The sequence below is a fragment of the Phyllostomus discolor genome, chromosome 5 (assembly GCF_004126475.2).
Source record: "Phyllostomus discolor isolate MPI-MPIP mPhyDis1 chromosome 5, mPhyDis1.pri.v3, whole genome shotgun sequence".
NCBI classification, from domain to species: Eukaryota; Metazoa; Chordata; class Mammalia; order Chiroptera; family Phyllostomidae; genus Phyllostomus; species Phyllostomus discolor.
In genome coordinates this window covers 127,606,280-127,625,162 of record NC_040907.2, presented here as the reverse complement: position 1 = coordinate 127,625,162, position 18,883 = coordinate 127,606,280, and the positions used below count along the sequence as shown (strand labels likewise).

General features: G+C 36.1%; 1 protein-coding gene and 2 non-coding genes across 3 annotated transcripts in view; 2 read left to right on the top strand and 1 right to left on the bottom strand.

Moving 5' to 3' along the window:
- The window catches only part of CCAR1 (cell division cycle and apoptosis regulator 1), a 49,127-nt gene that overhangs the window by 22,070 nt on the left and 8,174 nt on the right, over positions 1-18,883 (top strand). Inside the window, 17 exon segments of the mRNA XM_036027512.1 lie at positions 1,607-1,736; positions 2,858-2,879; positions 2,881-3,020; positions 5,568-5,797; positions 6,379-6,402; positions 6,405-6,490; positions 6,918-6,949; positions 7,033-7,064; positions 7,067-7,087; positions 7,090-7,195; positions 7,918-8,015; positions 8,018-8,093; positions 8,500-8,652; positions 8,947-8,963; positions 8,966-9,021; positions 10,866-11,051; positions 15,467-15,658. Of these exon segments, the coding sequence (XP_035883405.1) occupies positions 1,607-1,736; positions 2,858-2,879; positions 2,881-3,020; positions 5,568-5,797; positions 6,379-6,402; positions 6,405-6,490; positions 6,918-6,949; positions 7,033-7,064; positions 7,067-7,087; positions 7,090-7,195; positions 7,918-8,015; positions 8,018-8,093; positions 8,500-8,652; positions 8,947-8,963; positions 8,966-9,021; positions 10,866-11,051; positions 15,467-15,658 (1,601 nt within the window).
- On the top strand, positions 6,839-6,903 carry LOC114498344. Its single transcript, XR_003684768.1, has one exon. It is a non-coding gene; the product is annotated as a small nucleolar RNA SNORD98 (small nucleolar RNA).
- Positions 11,882-11,986, bottom strand: LOC114498271. Its single transcript, XR_003684709.1, has one exon. It is a non-coding gene; the product is annotated as a U6 spliceosomal RNA (small nuclear RNA).

The window sequence follows — 18,883 nt, the reverse complement described above, 5'->3', positions numbered from 1 at the left end:
AAAATGTGGTAAAATATTTAGTAGCATAACATAATATTTCACCAATGTACATGTAAACAGAACTGAACAGCAGCATTAACAACCATTATCCCTCCCAAATTGGGGGGGCGCGTCTTATAGTCCAAAAAATACAGTGCATGCTATTTAATAAACGTTGGACATAATTACCAGACATTATGACATATTACTCCCATATACTTAAACAATGTTTCCTAAAAGAGAGTTTTCTTATGTTACCACAATCTATTGTCACATCTAAGAAAAAGCATTTAAATATCCTTTTTATATTCAGATCTCCCCCCTTGTTTAAGGTTGTTTTTTGTTACCTAACAGAAAGCCAAGTTTCATGCATTGTAGTTGGTTATGTTTCTTTAGTCTTTTTTATTCTAGCATAGCTTCCTACTTTCTTTTCTATTACCTTGGCTTTTTGAAGAAATTGGACTAGTCAGCTTGTAGATTCTTTTATTAAGATTTTATTTATTTATTTATTTATTTATTGTTAGAGGGGAAGGGAAGGAGACAGAGAGGGAAAAAAACTTAAGTGTGTGGTTGTCTGCCTCTCTCACATCCCTTACTGGGGACCTGGCCCACAACCCAGGCATGTGCCCAGCCTGGGAATTGAACCGGTCACCCTTTGGTTTGCAGTCTGGCTCTCAGTCCACTGAGCTACACCAGCCAGGGCAGCTTGTAGATTCTTTTGGAACGTTCTATTCTGGATTTGTCTTGATTCCTTGTGATGTTTTTACCTTGTTTCTCTATCTGCCACATATACTATAAACTCTACGTTAAGTCTAAAGGCTTTTATATATAGGTGATGTCTTGTAATTCATATTGCACCATGCTAGGAGGCACGTGTTGTCAGGTACTTCACTATTTTTGATGCTAAATTTGATTACCTGGTCAAAGTGGTAACCATAAATCTATTATAAAAGGATTTTTTTTACTCTGTGTAGATAATCTCTGGATGATACTTTGACATCTTGTAAGTATCTTGCTGTATAGAAGCCTTTGGTTTAATGTCAATAGATCAGGGGTTGGCAAACTACAGCCCTTAGATTTGGTACATGGTCTGGTTTAATATGGTCCCTGAACTAAAAATAGTTTTTGCATTTTTATTTATATATTTTACCCCCGGGCAAGCAAATTGCATTGTTTTATTGTTAATGTTGAGCTTCCCCCAGTTGCTATATATGTTGATCATATTGAACAAGGTCATATAGGTGACCTTGCCATGTTATAAAATGAACACTCCTCTGTGTGAGGTGTGCTTTACACAGTGGAAAGAGCACAGGCTACAAAGTTTCATGGCCTGCCTTTCACCTCATTCCCAAAATGTTGTATGTCTTTAGAGAGTACTTCCTCACCTAAGTAGTTTCCTAATCTGTAGCACAAGGGATTATATTTTGTTTGTTTGTGTTTTTATCTTGTTATATGGTTTTTGCATTTTTAAGGGTTATAAAAACATATGCAGATATACCAAATGATCTCTACTCTTCATGGGCCACAGATCCTAAAATGCTAGGCTCCTATCTATAAAATATAACCAGGTAATGATTTGGAAATTTGTTTAAATAAGTTAAAATGTTTTCTTCTGTATCTTTTAAAGCTGGTTTATTGCAGCCTCCTGTTCGTATAGTTTCACAGCCACAACCAGCACGAAGATTAGATCCACCATCCAGATTTTCAGGAAGGAATGACAGAGGGGATCAAGTGCCTAACAGAAAAGATGACCGGAGGTATGTTTTTCAAAATATATTTCGATGGTGGTGATGGTTGCACAGTGTGATGTTCTTAATGCCGCTTAAAAATTATTAAAATGCTAAGTTTATGTTATGTTTATTTTACCACAATTTAAATTTTTAAAAGTTACTTACTGATTTAAAGGAGAGAAGCAGAGAGAGAGAGAAACATCAGTTTGTAGTTCCATTTATTTATGCATTTATTGGTTGACTCAATACCATATGATCTCACCTTTAACAGGAACCTAAACAACAAAACAAACAAACAAGCAAAGTAAAACCAAAGACACACCAGAGAGGAGAGGGGAGGGAATTTCAGGGGGAAAAGGGAAGGATTTATAGGAGCAACTATAAAGGACACATGGACAAAAACTAGGGGGGCTGGAAATGGGAGGGAGGTGGGAAGAACTTGAGGAATGGGCTAGGGTGGGAGTAAAAGACAGAAAACTGCACTTGAACAATTAAAATAATTTAAAAAGTTATTTAGTCCTTGCTGTTGTAACTCAGTGGATTGACTGTGGCTATGAACTGAAGGGTTGTGTATTTGATTCCCAATCAAGGCACATGACTGGGTTACGGGCCAGGTCCCCACTGGAGGCCGCGTGTGAGAGGGCAACCAAAAGCAACATTGATGTTTCTCTCCCTTTTTCTCCTCCATTCCCCCTCTCTAAAATAAATAAATAGATTTTTAAAAATAAGATTTTATTTATGTTTTAGAGAAGGGGAAGAGAGTAAGTGAGAGAAATAATCATTGCAGGATTGCCTTTCACACACCCCCTACTGGGGTCCTGGCCTGCAATCCAGGCGTGTGCCCTGACTCAGAATCCAACCCAGCGACGCTGTGGTTCTCAGGCCGGTACTCAATCCACTGAGCCACACCAGCCAGGGATTGGTTGACTCTTGTATGTACCCTGACTAGAGATCAACCCCGTAAACCTTGGCATGTGGGGAAAATACTCTCCAGCTGAGCATCCCAGCCAGGCTCCATTTTATCACAGTGGTTAAAAATTATTTTAATTAGTATACCGTCAGGTCTTCCTTTTATTACCTATTGTTTCATGAAAGAACTTATGGATAATGCCAGAAAAAATAGTGATTTTAGAAAAATTTGCTTTAAGTCGTGAAAGGGAAAGAGAACGTACGTAGATCCAGAGAAAGATCTCCTCAGAGAAAACGTTCCCGAGAGAGATCTCCTCGAAGAGAGAGAGAACGATCACCTCGGAGAGTTCGCCGTGTTGTTCCACGTACACAGTTCAGTTTTCCAAGTTTTTCTTTAGATTGGTAAGTATCCACACCATTGCTTATTAATATTATAGGTTTGTAATTTTGAATAGTTTGGTAGGATGTGTTATATACGGAGATATTTTTTCTTCCAAGTTTTATTTCTTACATTTAGTGTTCTTAGTTTATATAATAGCAAAGGTGCAATTTGAGTAGCAGGTCTAGCAGATTGGTTTATTTTCATGCACTCATTAAAGATATCAGATGCCTATTGAAAAAGGCAGTGCCTCTGAGATGAAGTCATTCCTTAAAGTGAGAATCATTTAAGATCCAGATTTATTGATAACTTTGTAGTAGTTCATGCATCGTTCATTGTGTGGTGGCATAATAATAATAGAGCAGTAATAACTATTTCAAGGATTAAATATTTAAGTATAGTATAATGGAAATATACACACATTTGTATTTGTATACATTAATACATTTTTTCAGTCTTTGGAATCAGAAGTAATGGGCAAATTACCAAGAATTTTTTGGGGCTTTGCCTGCAAAAATGGAAACAAAAAAATTTATAACTAGCAGAAATTATTGTGAGATTGAGTTCATCTATTTGAAGCAACAGTGTGCGTGGCATATTGTAGATACTCCAGTAATAGCTGCAAAGTTGTAATTCATAGAAAGGGCAAATGGGTAATTGACTTAATGGAAAAGTGAGCATTAATAAAGGGCTCCTGGGATTAGCAATTGTGTATTTGAAAAATTAACAGAAAAAAACAAATTGACAGTAAAGTAAAAAATAAATTATTAAAAGCAGCTTTTAAAGCTGTTTCACATAGGACACATAAAACTATGCACTTCAGTGTCCTGAGAAGGTATTGCTGTATTTCAACAAACAGTGATTAGATAATGTTTCATAATATTGGACTATCAAAAGTTAAAATTTTTGTGTATTCTGCTCTAGATTGAGTAAACCAGTGTATTTTATTTATGCTATCTCAATGGCAAAAAATCTTGCTCGATAACTTTTGCTGAATTCTTAGGTAATTGGTGTTCATTTACTCATGGTTGTGGTCAAGTCAGCGACTACTCTTAATTTATGCTAGTTTTTTTACCCTGTTTACTTGTATAACTTAAAAATAATCTAGTCTGTATATTTAAGAAAAACTTTTTGGAATCCAAGACCACTTAATACCTTTAAAGGCATTAAGAAGTGCAGCTCTGCTTTAAACTCATCTGGGAAGAGTCGATGCATGGGATGTAAATTGACAAGCTGTCTATCATCGTTTCAAGTTAGACCTATCATAGTTTTTACTTCACTTTGAAATAAATTCCGAAGAACATCAGATGAACTCATTACAAATAAATTCCCAAGAACACCAATGAGCCCATTACAAATAAAAAAACTTCATACCTTTTCTTTTAGTTCATGGAAATCAAGGTTTTCATATAGTAATATGATTTATAAGAGACTATGCTAAGACATTTATTTGTATTTCTTATTTCTTATTTTATAAAGATTTTACTTATGGGGTAAGATACAACTTCAGAAATTCTAGTGATGGGAAGCTAGGAAGCTATTATGCTTCGTTTGTACCACTTCTTTAACAGCAAAAACAAAACTGATGTACCTGTTTTTCCCATTTTCATTATTTTGACAGCAAAATTTTATTTAAACAAAGTATAATATGTCAATAATCATTAATGACAAACAAGTTTGTCATTCTATACTTATTATTTTTAGGCTCAAATAAAAGGATGCCCTATAAATATATTAGTTCACGTTTAGTACCCTTGTTTTAGTTGTCTTTTAAAAAGATAATGTAGTTACCTTTTTCATGTTAAAATTGCATTTTCTACTTTTCATTATGCTGTTTAACAGAAATCTCTTGGCTTTTACCAGATTGATTGATTTACTTTTGAGTTTCCTTTAAAAGCTCTGCCTTCTTAGGAAAAGGAAATGATCTTTTTTAAAAAAAATCATTATGCCAGATTTAATGCAAGAAACTTAACCTCTCTTTACATAATAAAACAATCAGGTATGGATCTTAATCATTAACATAGAGTATTGTTAGTGTGGATAATCCAAAAAACATTTAGATTTGCTTACGTGTGAATTTTAATTTTGTATGCACATATTCTGACCTATAGAATAAAAGTTGTATTTTTTCTATATTGTATAAAGCTGATTGAGGAACATTCATGCTAATTTGGTACCACTCTCCTATCCTTTCTTTATATTCATTCTGTGTGAATATAATTTTCTTAAAAGTGTGCAGTTTCAACTGAGGCAGAACTGCTTTTGTTCACATCTTCTCTGGAGCTGGGGTTGAAGTATTTCAAAGGGTCTCTCTAATGAATTTTAAGCTACACACAACAAAGTAAAGAAATGAGGTAACATTTAGATCTGTTATTCAAACGTTGTAAGTACAGCAATTTTAAAATGAGATTTTCATATGCCTTTCTGCACATCCATAGCTCATTATTTATTGACCATTTGCTGCTGGCTTTTAGCCATAACTGTTACATGTTTAGCTTCAGAATTGAGTAAATATTTGCATAATCTTTGGTGTTAAGGCTATTTATTCACTACTTATGTCTGTTTTTCAGTCCTAGTTGTGACATGATGGAACTAAGGCGCCGTTATCAGAATTTATATATACCTAGTGACTTTTTTGATGCTCAGTTTACATGGGTGGATGCTTTCCCTTTGTCAAGACCATTTCAGCTGGGAAATTACTGCAATTTCTATGTAATGCACAGAGAAGTAGAGTCCTTAGAAAAAAATATGGCCATTCTCGATCCTCCAGATGCTGACCACTTATACAGTGCAAAGGTTTGTATTCTGTGATACACAGCTAAAGTTTCTGAGCAGTTGGTCATATTAAGACTGTATGTGGAGTTAATCTTCAGAGAGTGGTTTAAGATTTGAATACCTATGTTTTCTTCTTGACCTGAAATCTGTTTTGGTTATTTAAGTAATTTAATGTAACTTCTCTTTGCCTTAACTGTAAAGTTATGTTTGTTTGTTGTTTGTTTGTTTGTGTTTAAGACTTTGGAACCTCATAAAAATATGAAGATGATAGCTGATTATAATGAGCTTTTTGGAATGTTCTATCACTTTGGGAAGGCCCAGATAAACATAATTGTGGTGAATATACTATATGTTAGTCTGCAGGGCAATATTTAGTATACTGCTATGGTCAATAGTCTTCTGCTATTTTAAAACCTCCAAAAACATCCTTTGGAAAGTTAAAGCCATGTAATTATAAGGTATCTGATACCATTTCTGCTGTAGCATTTTACTTTCCATTTCATAAAAAATTTCTGGTATATAATATATAAGGATAATTAGTAGTTGCTTTCTCATTTTTTTTATGTTAAGACCTTTTGACAGGATTGAATTATTTGACTGTAATAGTAATGCTGATGGCTAGCCCTAGTATGGAGATTTGTATCATAAGTCATGTGCTCTAGCTGAAGACCCACAAGAACTCGTCGATGGATTTCAGCATCCTGCTAGACTTGTTAAGGTAAAATGAAGCATTAACTTTAGGTGCATGTTGCTTGCTTGGTTCTAAGTGTGTGTGTGGTGTGAATAAAACTAAAAATTGTGCCTTTTAAATCTTGTTAATTAGTTTTAATAATTATGAGGGCATTCAGAATTGAATGATGTAGGTGTTTTCTCCACTATAGATTATGACTATAACTTACTCATGTCACTATGTTCCACTGTCATTTTGATGTTGTTGTCTTGTAGTATAGAAAAATTCCAGGTGATAATGGATTTTAGCTGTATCTTTGGAATGCTTTAAGTGTGGAGTTATATAGCTTATTTTCTTTAAAAGAATCCTTTATCTGAAGAAATATTTTAGAAGGATGCGTTATGATGTGTAAATCCTATTCCATTGCTGAAATGCAGTGTGGAACACGATGAACTGAACGCTTCCTTGACGACAGTTACCAGCAGGTAGTAAAAATGATATGGAAAGGTTTGTACCTTTCCTTTCCAAGTATTTTATGTGTAATTTGATGAGTTGTGTAATATATGTAAATGATTGTTTGTTTGAATTAGTTTTAGTGGGCATGAAGGCAAGGATGAAGCCATGGCATTGGAGGCCACTGGTCTCCTTGTTGGATGGACCAGACCCAGAAAAAGACCCCTCTGTGTTGATTAGACTGCTATTCGTTGTTGAAAGGCTTCTGACAGGCATTGATCTAAGTGTATGCACACAATGGTAAGTACCAATTCATTCTTGATTAGGAATGTTTCCTAATAGTTATCTAGATAACCTTGTCTATCAGCCTTCACCCCCACCCCTTATTTTAGCAACCTTGATCATGCAGGTAATCTCAAAGGAAAAATCCACATTGTAGCAAAAGTTTATTTGGTGCCAAAATGTTGGGGAGGGAGGGACTAAAAACTAATAAAATAAACTGAAATTTTGAAATGTTTGTTATGTATTTGGAAGGTTGGATGTATGTTGAAAATATTTTTCATTCATGCATAGCTGAAGAAGATCGTCAAGAGAGAACTTCATTTCATTGTAATTCTTTTGTTATAAAATGATGTAGTTGCTGATTATTTTTGTTCAGCCATATTTTCTCTTGAGGCTTATTTGTCCTGTATATTTCAGCATATTTCTTGTGACTTAATTGAGAATTTTTTTTTAGCACACGAAATCTGAATAGCTATCCAGCTCCTTCAGGTATTCTCTAAACTATGGGTAGCTCTGTGATCAAACTTGAAAATGCCTTGGGGAACATATTCTTCTTTTAACTATAAATATTGTACAAATTTACCAAAAGAGGAACTATGGCTTCTATAATTTTTTTTTTCTTTAGACCAACCTCAAGTTCTTGCAGCAAAATTTCTTTACTTGATGTGCTACAAGTGAACTAGGGTCTTTAAAATGTATTTTAGAATTTTTTTTCCAACATGCTTCTTCCCTTGCAACAGGTACCGTTTTGCAGAGATTCGCTACCATCGCCCTGAGGAGACCCACAAGGGGCGTACAGTTCCAGCTCATGTGGAGACAGTGGTTTTATTTTTCCCGGATGTTGGCATTGCCTTCCCACCCGCTCAGAGTGGGAAACCCTCTCCGAGGATACAGCAGCAGCTGGTCGAGAGCTTTAGGGTGAACGCAAGGAGGCTGATGGAGAACAGGCACTGAACGCTAATCCCTTTTCTATTTTCGCTTCTCACAGGCACAGAACACAGCACAAATGCACACCACACACTACATAACAAACACACACGGAGGAACATACTGGTAACAGCGACTGGTAATCCAGCTTTCAGCAGTATATGTGTATATTCTTTTCTCTAAGAAAAAAAAAAGAATCTGTTTATCATGCTGACTTTAAGAATGCTGAGACAAAGGAAAATAAGTTGTGCTTAAATTGCACAGATTTTTTTTTTTATCATAGGTCTAGTTGCTGGAATCTGGGACCGGTGTTGAACAAGATTCAGTATTAAGCCATTTTAAACATTTTGCCATTTTCTAAAATTTAAAAAAATTTTTTCTTTCACGGTCATCAGTTCTAGTCATGGATATTTGAAATTGGACAACCACAAGTCTGAGAGATTTGAAATTTCAGGCTGTGTGGCCATCGTCTTTGGTGTACATTTGAAAGGTCTGACTAAATCAGTCTTAACTTTGGGTGGCTTGAAAATTGGGGCAGATCACACACTGTGTGGTTTATGGAGACCGGCAGTGTTGTGCATCCCTGATATTCTTTGTGTTGTAATTATCACCCTTTTGTGTTTCACAGATCTGGCTTTGATTGGCTGATGAGTGTCTTTGTGGTCAATTAAAGTGGTAGAATGTATGTACGTGGACCTTGCCTAATAAACTTTAGGAGAAGATAATCTGAAACATTTGTGACCTTGCAACAGATCAGCAACAGACTTTTAAAAATTAAAATACCCTTTATTTTAGGTTTCAGAATAGTAATTAGGTTCTTAACTTTGTGTATCAGGATGAAGAGAGAAAGATGATGGTGAGCTAAAGAAATTTCTACTCCTACCCATTGGTCTAAACTTGATCCAAAGACAATGAAGGTAACTTTGAAAGAGGTAGTATTAGTTTGACATCTCTAAACAGTAATAGAGAGAATAGGGACACTGTGTTGTTTGTTTTTCAGATAAAGCCATTAAAAATGAAGTCACAGATTTTATTATTCTATATTATATTATATGTGTGTATAATAAAATTAAGTAAAAGGAAGACTTCATAAATCAGTTCAGCCAATGTCTATTAAATTGTAATATATAAGGGGCTATGGTGTGAGCAGTATGTTTCTAGTTTGGGAACAAACTAGAAAGATAGGGGGAAAATCCAGTTTTTAAAATTTAATAGTAAAAAATGCATAGGCAGGGTGGGGTAAAACTAGGTTTACAGTTGTTCATATGGAATAATATGATAATACAATAATTAACCCTGGCCGGGTAGGTCAGTTTGATTAAAGCGTTGTTCTATATGCAAGGCAGAAGTGAACCATGAATGTATAGATGGGTGAAGCAGCAAGTCAGTGTTTCTCTCTCCTGTCCTCTCTCTCTTTCTAAAATCTGTTTTTAAAAGGGAGCTTCTGGTCAAGATGGAAGCATAGGTAGATATACTTCACCTTGTTGCACAACCATAAGGGCACAACTAACTTAAAAATGAAAAACACTCAGACTACCAGAAAATCACCCAGAACTGTACAAAAGTCTGACAACCAAAGATTTAAAGAAGCTATATTCATCCAGAGGGGTAGGAGTGGTAGAAAGGACGCTGTGTGGCGGTGGCAAGAGGAACGGGCAGTTCCATGTTCATGTGTGGTGGGTAAAAATCAGAGATACCTTGTGAGCAAGCAATACCAGCCCCAGGCCAAACTGCTCAGCCCAGGGTTCCAGTGCTGGGGGAAAATAAAGCCTTGTAACTTCTGGCTGTAAACCCAGTGGGGGTTGGGACAGCAGAAGAAACTGCCAGTTTCTCAGGAGAGCCTGGAACATACACAAACCAACCCATTCTGTGAACCACAACCAAGACAGCAGCTGGAGGGATGCCAGTCATATATGGGGTGTGGATTAAGTGACTAGAAAAACAGGTCCAATGCAAGAAAGCCCCCCAGAAGTCAGCCAGAAGCCGCATTGGCCCTCGAAGACCCCCTCTGTACAACAGGGAGCCGCAAAGCTGCAAAGCAGTTTGCCCTTCCCTGGCAAGTCCCCAAGGATCCACCCTATACATCATAACAGGTGTGCTAAGACAGGAAATCAAAGAGGCTCTATCTATCTAGTACAACAGACACAGGGAGGCTGCCAAATGAGGAGACAAAGGAAATATGGCCCAAGTGGAAGGAATTGAACAGAACCCAGGACTTTTTGTCAAATTAATGGCTTTGCTATTATGTTTCTTATTTTAAAACATATTTATTTTGATTATAAATGTAATGCATGCTTATTTTGGAAATTGGTACATATGTGAAAAATAGAAAAACATTATTTGAGCCTGTCACTCAACACAATCACTCATAAACTTTTGATGTGTTTTCTTCCATTCTTTTTTCTGGAGGTAAGCTTTGTGATTGGTTGGTTGCATCTAATCATGTATAAAAAGTTGCCGTCTCATCCTTTTCAATTAATATTAATGTTTCCCATGTGATTATTTTTAACCATCTAGTTGATGTATTGTTTTTTGTTAGGTGTTACTCTTTTATTGAATATTTAGATTTACTTTTTTGGAGAGGAGACTGTTTAAAAGGAATGTATAAAGATTTTGTTTGTTTTCCTGTGTTTAGGTTCTTTCCTGAGGGTAAATTCCAGAAATTAGAGTTATTGGTTAGAGAGCATTAACCATTTTAAGCTATTCTCTATTTCAGTATCCCATTTTCTTTCTTTGTGTTTTTGTGATCTGTATAATTTAGGTAAATGATCTCCGAAAAGAATTAGAAAGTCGAACCCTTAGCTCCAAAGGGTTAAAGTCCCAGCTGATAGCCCGATTGACCAAACAGCTTAAAGTAGAAGAGCAAAAAGAAGAGCAAAAGGAATTAGAGAAATCTGAAAAAGAAGATGAAGAGGAGGATGATAGGAAATCTGAAGATGATAAAGAGGTATATATTAAATTATTTAAGTATACTCCTTACCTTACTCTACTTTGGCCTGACTCCGTACCTGTGTTGTTTCTCTGTGTGGATGCCCTCCTGGCTTTTTTTTGGGTTTTATTGCCTGGTAATTGGGGAGCTCATCTGCCCTGGGTTGTGATAGCTGTCCCTTCCTGCCAGCCTCCATGCCTTGTATAGACAATCTGCTTTGCTTGAAGGAATTGCTTTAGAACTGAACTGTTGGGGACAGGAAGAGTTGATTTGAAAATGGTGATGCTATAATTCTTATTATTTTATTTTAGAATATTCCCCTTATCTGTTTGGTTACCCAGTGGTACAGTTTTTAAATTCATATATATCATTTCTCAGTATCCCTGGAGGATTGGTTCCGAGACCCCATAGATACCAAAATCCACGAATGCTCGAGTCCCTTGTATAAATGGCTTAGTACTTATGTATAACCTGTATTGCAAATCGGCTACAGCAGAGTATACCTGCACATCAACTTCATTTGAGTGACTTCATTTCTAGTGCTTGGTGTATGAAAATTTCAGTTGCTTTTTAGAAACCTGGGACTTGTTTTCTCTGATTTTCTTTTTAATTTATTGATTGAGGGGCGTGGGCGGTGGAGAGAAACATCAGTTTGTTGTTCCATTTACTTATGCATTTATGGTTGCTGCTTGTATGTACCCTGACCAGAGAGCAAACTCGCAACCTTCGGAATATCAGGATTAGGCTCTAACCTACTGAGCTACCTGGCCTGGGCTCCTTGAATATTTTTGATTCACAGTCAGTTGAATCCCGAGATGAGAAACCTGTGGATACAAAGGGTCTACTGTAGAAGGCCAGAGTCAGGGTTTGATTTTTTTTTCTTCTTTGTGCAGGGACCATGCTAATCTCTGTTATCATTCTAATTTTAGTGTATGTGCTGCTGAATGAAGCAAGCAACATTGATCTGGTTTTCAAGATAATAAATAAGGTTCCCTGGCATCTCAATGGTTACATGTTTTGTTTTTCTAATAACCTTTATTTTGAAGGATTTCATGTCTTCATTTCTTATTCTTAGTAGTGAAGCTCAAATTGTCACCCTTTTCATCATGTTGGGGTTGGGGGCAAAAGGGGGGACATTTGCAGTAGTTTTAAAATATTTTTATATTTCCTATATTCCTCCTTTCTCCTTACTGTTTTTGTTTTTTGGAGGTTTTTAAAGATTTTATTTATTTATTTTTAGAGAAGGGAAAGGAGGGAGAAAGAGAGGAGAGAAACATCATATGTGGTTGCCTCTCACATGCCCCCCTATTGGGGACCTGGCCCTGCAACCCAGGCATGTTGCTCTGACTGGGAATCTAATGGGCGACATTTTGGTTCACAGGCCGTCGCTCAATCCACTGAGCCACACCAGCCAGAGCTTCCTTATTGTTTTTATGTTGTACTATAACTACATTGTCCAAGTAGTAGCATTGCATACTATACTGTCTTTTAATTCTCTGGTCTCGGTCATACAAGCTAAATGTCTGATGCTCACCACTAGTCCTTTTGTCGTGTCTGTGAAGCTCATCTCCAGTAGATTGCTCAGAGCTCATGGTAGCCGTATTTAAGTTTCTGTATGTTGACAACAGCTTGACCCAAACCCTTTATGCTTGAAAATCAATTTTGCAAATATAAAATCTTTCGCTCACATTTATTTTTCTTGACTATCTTAAAATATGTTACAATCTTTCCTGAGCAAGTTTTGCTGTCCAAAAGTGATATAATGCAATTTCCTTTCTGATACAGTCACTTGCTATTTTGCCTAGATGTACAAATTTGCCATTTTATTAGAAATGTTTTAATATTGGTCATTCTGGATTAAACAACTTCAGGTGCATTGTGTGCTCTTTCAATATGTAATTTCTATTTCTTCCGGAAGTTTTCTCTTTAACAAACTTTTTTGTGGTAAAATATACATGAATCAAAATTACTGTTTATACCATAATAATAATAACTCTCAACCCCTCCCCCCCAACTGCTGTTAACCTCTATCCTGATACTTCTGTCTCTGAATTTGCATGTATGAGATACCTCATATAAGTAGAATTGACAGTAGATATCCTTTGTGACTGGGTTCTCTCACTTAGTGTAATGTTACCAGGGTATCAGCCATGTTGTAGCATGTATCCAGAACTTCGTTTCTTTTAAGGATGAATATTCCATTGTAAGTTATGCCACATTTTGTTTATTCATCTGCTGATGGACATTGGGTTGTTTTCACCTCTTGGCTATTGTGAATAATACCACTATGAAAAAGCAAGTTCCCTTTTCTGTTCTTTTAATATTTCTTGAGTTTATTTGCTTTTGTATTCCTTCTAGTTTTAGTTTTAAATTTCTGAAACTCTTGAATGCTATCACCTTGTTTTTCACTTTCTAAGTTCTTATGTTCTTTTCTTGTTTCTTAATGTCTTTTAGCACACTTTAACATAATAAGTTAATGCCTTTATCTGTTTTGTGAGCATGTCTTGCTAGCTGACTTTCACTGCCTGTAGGGATATAATTGTTCTCCTTTTTCTCTTTTTTAAAAATAGGGACTTTGTATGGAATTTGACCTCAGTACTTTCCTATTGCTCACATCTATGCTGAATTTAGTGTGCTTAAAATTTTATCAGAAGGGTATTGCTTCAGATAGCTTGTATAACTTCACAGAGCTCTATGTTCTGTTGTTTTCTTGTTCTGTCAAAAAATAATGAAATGCCAAAAAAATATGGTGGCTTTCTGAGATTTCTCTGTTACCCTCCATCACTTTTATCTGGACCTCCTTTTTCCATGTCTCCGTGTCCCTGTTCTGCCCTCATTATTGTTCTAATCCAGAAGTTTCTCCTCATTTGTGGGACCCTGTGCTGGAAGGATGCCCTGGTAAATCAGCTTTGGCAAATTCATAGGGCTAGAGTGTTCAGACCATCTCAGATTTTAAGATGGACTCCCTGTTATCACTGTTGTTGGAAGTAGAATCTTGCCTGGTTTCAGCTGCTGTCCTTAATTGACCTGATGCACTTGACAGTGAATGGCCACTGACTATTTCTTTCCTATTGACCGTTTTGTGGTTTTCCTGTTCTTAGACCCATGGGAGAACTCCATTACTTCCTCTGCTTTCCCACACACAGACACCAGTACTACGTAGATCTTTCAGTTCTTACGGCTTTTTCCCCACCCACTTCTACATTGTGGTGTATGGAGATACTTTGTTACCTTGGTTTCCCATCAGTGTGCATGGATTTTGGTTTGGGTATCTAGATTATTCTCTCTCTTTTTAATGTGGAGATTCAGGAAGATCCAGAAACTCTACTAACACCAGTATTTTTCCCAATTCCCCTGATTTATATAACGTTAATATAGGTATTCTCCCTAACCTCCCTTTCTTATTCTAGGAAATCCAAAGAGAATTAGAATAAACCTATCTCTTTAATAATTTGAAACCTTTTTCTTCCCTTTTCAGCCCTTATTTTTGGTAAAGGAGATCAGGAAATTTTTTTCTTTTACATTGGTATACATTCGATTCCAGTTGATTTGTTAAACAACATTGGGGTTAGGGGTGCCAGCACCTGCTCAGATCAAAAATCTGCATTGCAGCCCTAGCTGGTGTGGCTCAGTGGATTTGAGCGCCAGCCTGTGAACCAAAGTGGTCATGGGGTCATTTCCCAGTCAGGGCACATGCCTGGGTTACAGACTAGGCCCCCAGTAGGGGGCACACAAGAGGCAACCACTTTGTGATGTTTCTCTCCTCCTCTCCCCTTCATTCTCCTCTGTCTAAAAATAAATAAAACCTTTAAAAAAATCTGTGTGCAACTTTTTTTTTAAGCACCTTCTACTAAATGAAAACATTTAACAGGGTTTGGGTTTGTTTTTTGTTTTGTTTTTTTTTTTTTAGATTTTATTCATTTATTTTTAGACAGAGGGGGAGGGAGGGAGGGAGGGAGGGCGAGCAGTATCAGTGTATGGTTGCCCCTTGCACACCCCCTACTGGGGACCTAGTCCGTAACCCAGGCATGTGCCCTGATTGGGAATTGAACTGATGACCCTTTGGTTCCCAATCTGGTGCTCAGTGGACTGAGCCAAACCAGCCAGGGTGTATACAACTTTTCTGACTCTCCAAAAACTTATTACCCTCACTATCGGTGGGGGATTGCTTAGTTCCAGGAACCACTTTGGACATTAAAATCCATGGGTACTCAAGTCTCCTACTAAATAAAATGGCTTCAATCAATGCATACAGTTGACCTCCCCACATCTGCAGACTCCTAGCCCCACAGATCAAAAACATTACAGGTATTTATTGAAAAAATTCACATATGGGTGGAGCTGCATAGTTCAAACCATGTTGTTCAAAGGTCAACTGTATGTACATATTGTGCATGGAAGTTTAACTTTCACTTAAAATTTCAAATATGTAGGAAGAAGAAAGAAAACGTCAAGAGGAAATGGAACGTCAGCGTCGTGAAAGAAGATATATTTTGCCTGATGAACCAGCCATTATTGTACATCCAAATTGGGCTGCAAAAAGTGGCAAGTTTGATTGTAGCATTATGTCTTTGAGTGTACTTTTGGACTACAGATTAGAAGATAATAAAGAGCATTCATTTGAGGTACTGCTTAAATTTAAGTTGCGATCCAAACAAGGGCCATGTAATTTGGGTAATTCGAGGGCCTTTTTTACTGCTTTTGTTTTTGTTTATTTTTTCCGTGCAGTTTATTATTTGGCGGGGGGGGAAACATGATTTTTCTACAGACTCACTTTTGCAGATTGCATTCCTATAGTATGGTTTAAATGCTCCTCTGGACTCTGTATTTCCTGTTAATTGATAGCTGGATCATAGTCTTAGGTTCAGGTTTAGTTTTTCCTTCCTAAGACTGATTCATAGGTAGTGGTGTATTCTTTCATCAGGATATCGGGAGATATGTGATATGTAAGTCCAATTGCCTGTCTTGGAAATGAGGTAATGCTTTATTATTTACTATAGAATTAAAATACCAATTAATGGGATTGAAAATTTAATTTGTGTTAAGATAAAATAATTGATGTTGATCTTTCAACATGAATCTTTTTACCATTATTTTAGAGTTGCTTTACAACATACAGCTTAAAGTGATCTTTAAAAACAATTGAAGATGTTTATCCCTAAATAAATGATTGCTTGATTTTTTAATAAAACAATGTATAAAGTATCCCAAAATATTAATTTTATAATAGCTGGTATAAAATTATAATCGTGTTCAATTTTAGTATCTTACCAGCATCTCACATTGTTTTAGTTTATAAGTTATATTGGAAAATCAGTCATACTTATTTGACTCAAGGTCAAATAACTTCAAATAACTTTAACTTCACCAAATAGTAAGTTAAAAATGAAGTAAAGTGCTTAGACTAGAAATATGTATACATATACGGGGGGGCCAAAAAAAGGAATTTGTTTATAAAACATTATGTATTCTTAACATGTTTAAACTTCATTCACTATCAAAGTACTCTGTTTGATGCAATACATGTATCAGGACGTTTTCTCCACTGCTCAAAACAATTTTTAAACTCATCGATTTTGATGCCTTTTAAGGCTTCTGCCATTTTTTGTTTTACCTCTTCCGCACTGGCAAAATGTTTCCCTTTGAGGACTTTTTTTCATCCAAGGCAACAAAAAAAAGTTGTCTGGAGTTAGATACAGTGAATAGGGAGGATGGGGGCACTGGCATCATAGTGTTTTTGGTTAAAAGCTGCTGAACACTCAGCATGGTTTGAGCAGATGCACTTGTAAATCACCCATCATGAAATGGGCAGATATGTGGAAAGAGTCTTCAAAAACAATTCACTGAAGCTGAATGCAGCCTCTCATAACACCACCAGCTGGAACACTGATTCTGATGTGTTCTGATAATTCTGATTTTTTTTTTTTGGTCCCCTCTTGTAGAGGATTATGGAGGCAGTTAAAAAACACAAAATGCATGCACATTGGTCTTGATATAAAATGTTACAGATTTTTAAATGTTTATTATTTTGATACATTAATGATTCCAATAAGCCAGTATCCTTAAACATTACCTACTATATGCTTTTATTTTTATCACTGGTTGCCATAAATTTAACTCACAGTAGTGCCTTACCATGTTGTAGTCACTCAAGAAATAAGGAAAAAAAGTCTTTGGTATTACCTACTGCTTTTAAACTATATAGCTAACCAATGCTGTAAGAGGGTCTCAAATTAATGCTACTCTGATGGAAACAAAGCAATTTGTGAAACAGCTCTGTGTTAACAGAATGATCCTTTTATTTTTTTTCTCCCCATCTAACATATCCCCCTGGTTAGTTTCCTATTAACCAATCATTAGAATGCAGAAGTCAATTTGTTACATAAATTTTGAAGAATATATCATTAAAACTAAAAATCTTAGGCTGGCTTAATATTAATGCTAGATGTATGTATTCCTTTAAATGCATGTAGGTGAAAAGCTATGAAAAATTAATTCTGCTCTTTTAGTTACTATTCTAGGTTTCTGTTCTAATCTAACACATTTTAATGTTTTTAAATTGTAGGTAATAGAAAACTCTAAGGAACATATATGCCTCTTGCTATTTATTTTACTTATCTATTAATATTTATTTATTTATTTATTTATTTATTGAGAGGGGGGAGGAGGAAGAGAGGGAAAGAAACATCAGTACATAAGCGATACATTGATTGGTTGCCTCTCGCATGCCCCCAGCTGGGGACCTGTCCTGCAACCCAGGCATGTGCCCTGACAAGGAATTGAACCAATAACCTTCTACTGAGCCACATCAGCAAAGGCATCTCTTGCTATTTACTTACCCAAAGGGGAATTTTGTTTAGTTTACACTAATGGTTAAGAGAAAGTGGAATTTCAACATCTTTAATAGTCATTTTACTGATAAATAGAGGTCTTTAGTTAAAATGTGTAACCAACAGCATGAATTAAAGGAAATAGATTATAACATCAGTTATTTGAATACATTGTATTATCCTTTATGATCAGGAAAATAGTCTGATTAATGTGTTTTACCAAATATACTGCACAGACTGACAAAGTTTACGTATTTAACATTTGAAATGAAATGTGTTGAAAACAGCCTTAGAAATATTTACATAGGAAGTTTAGTGTATACTGTTAAGTTTCATGAGTATGTTAAGGCCATTACACATAGAAACTCAAATAGTAGTAATACATGGTTCCTACTCAGTTTTGGGGGGGGCAAATCGTCTTGTTTCCTGATTGGGTTTTGTTTTTTGTTTTTGTTTTTGTTTTTTAATTATATTTCATTGATTATGCTATTACAGTCATCCTAATTTTTCCCCTTTTGCCATCCAGCACACCCACTCCCTCAGGCAGTCCCCCACCATTGTTCATGTCCGTGGGTCATAGTATGACTACTCCACTTCCTATACTGTATTTGACATCCCCATGGCTATTCTGTAACTACCTTTTGTACTTCTTACTCCTAATCCCCTGACCTGTTCAGAATTCTGAACTGGTTTCCCCTGCCTGGTATGCTGTTCTAGTACCTATATATGGCATTCCCCTACCAATTTCAAGTCAGTTTTCAAAATGTTGCCTGATCAGAGATGCCTTCTCTGGTTACAGCCTTCTTAGTCCCTGTTTTCATCCTACTTGTTTTCTTATAATTTGATGTCGATTTGATTATTCCATACTTTTCTTCACTACACTGTTAGTTCATGTAAGTTGGGATTTTTATCTGCTTTCTTCACACTATACCCCCAATACCTAGAACAGTCACTGGTATGCAGTAGGCATTTTATAAAAACTTGTTGAGCCAATGAATAAAGTGCATTTGTGATGAAGAT